The sequence below is a fragment of the Zea mays genome, chromosome 1, assembly GCF_902167145.1.
Source record: "Zea mays cultivar B73 chromosome 1, Zm-B73-REFERENCE-NAM-5.0, whole genome shotgun sequence".
NCBI classification, from domain to species: domain Eukaryota; kingdom Viridiplantae; phylum Streptophyta; class Magnoliopsida; order Poales; family Poaceae; genus Zea; species Zea mays.
This window is the reverse complement of record NC_050096.1, coordinates 301,037,437-301,043,138: the sequence shown is the minus strand read 5'-3', so window position 1 is coordinate 301,043,138 and position 5,702 is coordinate 301,037,437. Positions and strand designations below refer to the sequence as shown.

At 57.7% G+C, this 5,702-nt stretch overlaps 1 protein-coding gene across 1 annotated transcript; it reads left to right on the top strand.

The window, feature by feature from the left end:
• The first annotated feature begins 709 nt into the window (after positions 1–709).
• Positions 710–3,145, top strand: LOC100191709 (uncharacterized). Its single transcript, NM_001137138.2, has 4 exons — positions 710–886; positions 1,000–1,217; positions 1,325–1,857; positions 2,034–3,145. Exons 1-4 carry the CDS (start codon positions 748–750, stop codon positions 2,908–2,910), a joined length of 1,767 nt encoding a protein of 588 aa, NP_001130610.2. The 5' UTR covers positions 710–747; the 3' UTR covers positions 2,911–3,145.
• The last annotated feature ends 2,557 nt before the right edge of the window (positions 3,146–5,702 follow it).

The following is a 5,702-nucleotide window of genomic DNA, read 5'->3' as shown; positions in this document are numbered from 1 at the left end:
AAAAAATATGCTGTCATTGGTTCCGGTAGATTCTTAACATTGTTGACAAGATTAGCCATTGAATTTATATTTATGAAAGAAAAATATATGCTATGGATTTATTTTGCTACGACATGGATTGAAAGACTAGTTAGTTTATTCTAATGATTATAGGAAATCCAAAGTTTGAAAGGCTAGTTTATTCTAATGGTTACAGCCATTAATTAGAAGAAAAATTCAAAGTGTGCATGTCAGTGCCAACGGCAATTCCATCCACAAGTAGGATTCCCGCGCAGTGCGTGGTAGTAATTGTCACAAAACAGTTGCTTTTCCTCCCGGATCCCCAGATATGGGCTAAGCTAGGAGATAACATTCAGGAATAAAGAATGCGCTGATTTAGAATGCTCTATGGTCACTTCTGACTGACGGTTGACCCTTCATGTTAAAATAGCCTGCTCGTAGTTGTAGCTTTAGTATAGTGTACCCACTAACACAGAGTGATAATGAGCTGTGAAATCGGGATTCTCTAGACCAAACTACGGGATTAATTATAAAAGAACTGTTTTGACACCAAAAAAAAACACGCTTGCCTTTTCTTCCACCTCTTTGGCTCTTTCCCATTTCCTTGCTCCACTCCACCTCCTGGCGCCGCCTCCTCTCCGCCGCCTGTCTGACTCTATATAAAGACCTGACCGCAGCCAGCTCTTCTCAGCCTCGCCCGCCGTCTCTCGCACGTAGTGTTTGTGAAGTTGGTTGCTGGGGGGATAGATGGAGAAGAAGAGGTTGGAGTTCGAGGTTGCCGATGACGACCACGAGGCGTGGGTGCACGACTCCTCCGTGGATCACCGCGGGAGGACTCCCTGCCGCGCCACCACCGGGTCGTGGAAGGCCGCAGTGTTCATCATCTGTGAGTGGTTTTACCTTTAGTCTGAGATCCATGCATGTGTACCGACCACCGCCACCGGTCGTTGTTCCGGCCGTAACTGTTTCCTCCTCCTTCCGCACGCATGCATGTTGCAGTGATCGAGTTCAGCGAGAGGCTGAGCTACTTCGGCATAGCCACGAGCCTGATGATCTACCTCACCAAGGTGCTGCAAGAGGAGATGAAGGTGGCGGCCAAGAATGCCAACTACTGGGTGAGCGTCACCACGCTCATGCCCTTGCTCGGCGGCTTCCTCGCCGACGGCTACCTCGGCAGGTTCTCCACCGTCGTCGTCTCCACCGCCGTCTACCTGCTGGTGAGGACCACTGACCACCACACGCCATTGTGCCATGAGATGTATGTACGACAGCCGATCGACAGCTCACAGCTGAGCAGAGCTAACATGCAAATGCATGCCCGCAGGGTCTGACGGTGCTGGCGACGGCGCAGCTGGCGCCGCGGCTGGGGCCCGCCCGCTCGCCGCGCCTGCACGAGGCGCTCTTCTTCGCCGGCATCTACCTGGTGTCCATCGGCACGGGCGGCCACAAGCCGGCGCTGGAGAGCTTCGGCGCGGACCAGTTCGACGAGGCCCACCCGGCGGAGCGCGTGCAGAAGATGTCCTTCTTCAACTGGTGGAACTGCGCGCTCTGCTCGGGCGTCCTGCTCGGCGTCACCGCCATAGTCTACGCGCAGGACCGCGTCGGCTGGGGCGCCGCCACCGTCGCGATCGCCGCCGTCATGGCCGCCTCGCTCGCCGTCTTCCTCGCTGGGCGCCGGTCCTATCGCTACAGGGTGCCCGGGGGCAGCAGCCCGCTCACGCCGCTGCTCCAGGTCCTCGTCGCCGCCTTCTGGAAGAGGCGGCTCCCGCTGCCGGCCGACGCCGCCGAGCTGTACGAGGTCAGGCCGCGGACGCAGAGTAGCAAAAAGAGGCTGCTTTGCCACACCTACCAGCTGAGGTAAGAAACAAATTGCGATCCGAGTTCATCCGTCCTTGCTGCTAGCTCCTGCCTCATGGACGTAGGAGCAAATCTGGAAGAGATCTCCCGAAAGCAAAAGAAGCAAAAGGGAAACATATGTAGTGGGTGGTTGAGCGTGACGCCTGCCTTACGCTGACGCTGACGCGCACGTGCAGGTTCCTCGACAGGGCGGCCATAGTGGAGCCCGGCGCCGACGAGGGCGCCTGCGGGCCGTGGCGGCTGGCGACGGTGACGCAGGTGGAGGAGACGAAGCTGGTGGTGGCGATGGTGCCCATCTGGGTGTGCACGCTGCCCTTTGGCATGGAGGTGGCGCAGGTGTCCACCTTCTTCATCAAGCAGGCCAGCGTGATGGACCGGCGCCTGGGCCCTCACTTCGACCTCCCGCCGGCATCCGTCTTCGCGCTTGCCGCGGTCGCCATGATCGCCACGGTGGCGGCCTACGACAAGGTGCTGGTGCCGTACCTGCGGCGCGCCACGGGAGGGGAGCGCGGGATCAGCATCCTTCGGCGCGTGGGCATCGGCATGGCGTTGGCGGTCGTCGGGATGGGCGTCGCGGCGGCGGTGGAGCGGCGGCGCCTGCTGGCGGCGTCGGCCGCCGCGGGGTCGGGGTCGGGGTCGTCGCCGTCGGTGCTGTGGCTGGTGCCGCAGTTCGCGCTGATGGGCGTGGCGGACGGGTTCGCGGTGGTGGGCCTGCAGGAGTACTTCTACGAGCAGGTCCCCGACGGCATGCGCAGCCTGGGCATCGGCCTCTACCTCAGCGTCATCGGCGCGGGAAGCTTCCTCAGCAGCCTGGTGATCACGGCGGCGGACCGCGCCAGCTCCCGCGGCGGGCGCGCCGGATGGTTCGCCAAGGACCTCGACCGCAGCAGGCTGGACCTCTTCTACTGGCTGCTGACGTGCATCGGTGCAGTCAACCTGGCATTCTACGCGCTCGTCGCCACCAAGTGCTCGTACAACAAGCAGACCGTCAGGGTCGGCGACGACAAATTCGCCGCCGCCGGTGACGACGACGTCGAGTGCGCCGCCGCGTAGGTACGGACTACGGTGTGGTCATGGAACCAACCATGCACGCATGCCATTAGCAGCTGCAGGATCGTCCTGTTGTTATTAGCGGCTAGTAATTACGTAAGAAGTGTACGTACGTACGATAATACGGCTAGCTTGTAGTAGTCGCGTCGATCGATCGTGTTGTTGCTCTCACACAAGGATTGCTGTATGTACTGGCTGTGGCTGGCGCATTGTCGAATGTACTTGTACAATTGCTGTTTGGTTCGTTCTAGTTCATCACATGCTTGACAGCATGAGCCTAAGGGGGGTGTCTGGTTCTTCTAGACAAGTTCACGTCGGATATTTGAATGCATATTAGAGTATTAAATATAGTCTATATATAAAACTAATTACACAACCAAAAAATAAACATCGAGACAAAAAAATAATCCTAATTAATCTATAATTAGCAAATGTTTAATGTAGCACCACATGAACAAACCATTGACTAATTAGCTTTAATAAATTCGTATTATCGTTTAGTTTTTATCTGTAAGCCCAAGACTTGGAACGCCTCATCGGTCGTTACCCTTCAACCTAATGGGTCGTGGGGTCAGAGCCCGGACACATACCCAAATAAGCTAGACCAAGGTCGTGCCTCTGGTGTACATATTTGTCGGATGTGATAATTAGGGGTACCCAGATTATCCCTCTAAAAAATACACTTAGAAAAGGTTAGGACATAACCCCCGAAGAAAAACAGCCGAGACACCTCCTAACCTAAGGCTCACCGCAGTGGTCTTCCCTACAGGCACGAGGCCCCTCCCCGAGGGTCTCCCGCCTCAAGAAAATCTTCGCCTCGCCCAAAGTTACCACCGCTCCATCTGTTTCGTCCGAGCCGATCCTAGGCAGATAGGACAAAGGCACCCGAAGGCCGGCAGGGGATACTCGCATTTAATGCGCACACCTACCCCACGTGGAGGCACAGAAGCACAGTGACTACAAGACAACGATCATGTCCATGTGCAACAGCATGATTACGCTCCCGCCACTGTGTACGCACACCGCCTGCCATCCCCCGATGGGACATCTAATACGACAGGAGAAGCAGACCGGCCCTAGGGCGCAAATCTCCGCTTCGCCCGACGTTGGGCTCGCCCTCGGCCGCAATCTCCGTCTCGCCCGACGCTGAGCTCGGCCTCGGGTGATGTCTCCGCCTCGCTCGAGCTCGGCTTCGGCTACCTGCCCCACCGCGAATCTCGTTGGTGGCCACTTCGCCAACTGTGGCCCACGTCAGGGAACGCTCAGCCATCACCTCAGGAAGACTTCCGCCTCGCCCGAGCAGGGCTCCGACCTCGATAATCGTAGCAAAGGAATCACAACGTCACCCGCCCCAGGGACGCTCACGCACCCCGTAAGCATGCTTTTACCCATACCAAAGCCCTTTTACAACAACTATGGTATGGGCAACCCCTCCCATGGGGGCTCGAGCGTACGACCAACCGCTCGGCCTCGGCCTCGGCTCTCAGCAGGAAATCAGCAACCATAAGTCAACAACGCAGTACACCGTCATGTCACTCGTAGGATGCCAAGACATCTTCCTTGGGAATACAACGGCCTTGGGCTTCACAACTTACATCTTCTAAGTGTATAAATAGGGTAGTGGTAGTTCTTCCAAGGGCAAGCGAACACTCAGTAGTTTTCCTCCAAGTCTTTTGGTATTAGCACTTGTCTCAATCAGTTCTAGGGACTTGGGGACCCCCCCTCTCCCGTTGTGCTTGTAATCCCTACTTCAGGCACCCCCGTGCGAGTAATATAAGTCTCATCCCCCTATGCTGGAAGTAGGGCCTTGCATTGCCCGAACTAGGACTCCCAACTGTTGTGCCCTTTCGCCCTCGAGCTCCCTGCGCCCCTTTGCATTCGCGCTCTTCTGCTTTCTGTCGTCATAGTCGCCATGGCTTCGCTAGTTCATCCCGAGCGTTTCTAGTCTGAGGGGGCGCTCAACCTGGTGCGCCACCTGCTCGGATGGAGTGCGCCGGCGTTCGCCGGGAGGATCCGCACCGGTGCTGCCCCCCTCGGCGATCTCGCCGATGGGGAGTTCGTGTCGATCTCGCCTTTCTTCCTACTGCTGCTGGAGGAGCTCGGGCTCCGGCTTCAGCACCTCACGCCCCCACTCCATCCTCCAGGCGGCCATCTTCGTCCACCTCTGCGAGATGTTTGTGGGGGTGGCCCCCTGCACCTCCCTCTTCGGCCATTTCTTCATGTTGGTGAAGTCTGGGAAGGCTAAGGACCACCTCGGCGCATAGTACTTCTAGACAAGGTCGGACTCAGTCGTGGCCTATATCCCCACCCTCGGCGGCGCAAGGTGGGAGAACTGGCGCGCCGACTGGGTGGTCGCCAGCGCCTAGGCCAACGACCGCCTCGTCCTATCGAGCGATGGGCCAGCGCTTGATCGGAAGCAATGGAGGGCCAAGCCGTCGCTGGCACCGGAGTTCCTGCCCGTGCTGGACAGAATCAAGACCTTGGCAACTAGTGGTCTGACCTACATGCATGTGGTCGGCGACTTCCTGAAGTGCTGGATCGCGCCGCTGCAGAGGAGGGCGTGCCTGTGTTGCTGGTACACCGGCTCAAACGACATCGACCGGATCCAGCGCGGGCCAGGGACCGACTTGTCATGGGAGGAGCTGGAACTTCTGGTGAAGGGGATTACTGGTGAGTCCTTCGTGCCTGAGTCCCTAATCCTCCCCCAAGGCATCCCTGCGCTCTGTGACGACCCAGGGTTGAGGACGGCGATCTTGGCCACGCTACCGACCTTCGACGAGAGCGGCGTGGTGGTT

Coding starts and splice junctions, on each gene's coding strand:
- LOC100191709 (NM_001137138.2), top strand. CDS start 748: ATGGAGAAGAAGAGGTTGGAGTTCGAGGTTGCCGATGACGACCACGAG. Junction 887..999: donor GGCCGCAGTGTTCATCATCT/GTGAGTGGTTTT, acceptor TGCATGTTGCAG/TGATCGAGTTCAGCGAGAGG. Junction 1,858..2,033: donor TGCCACACCTACCAGCTGAG/GTAAGAAACAAA, acceptor GCGCACGTGCAG/GTTCCTCGACAGGGCGGCCA.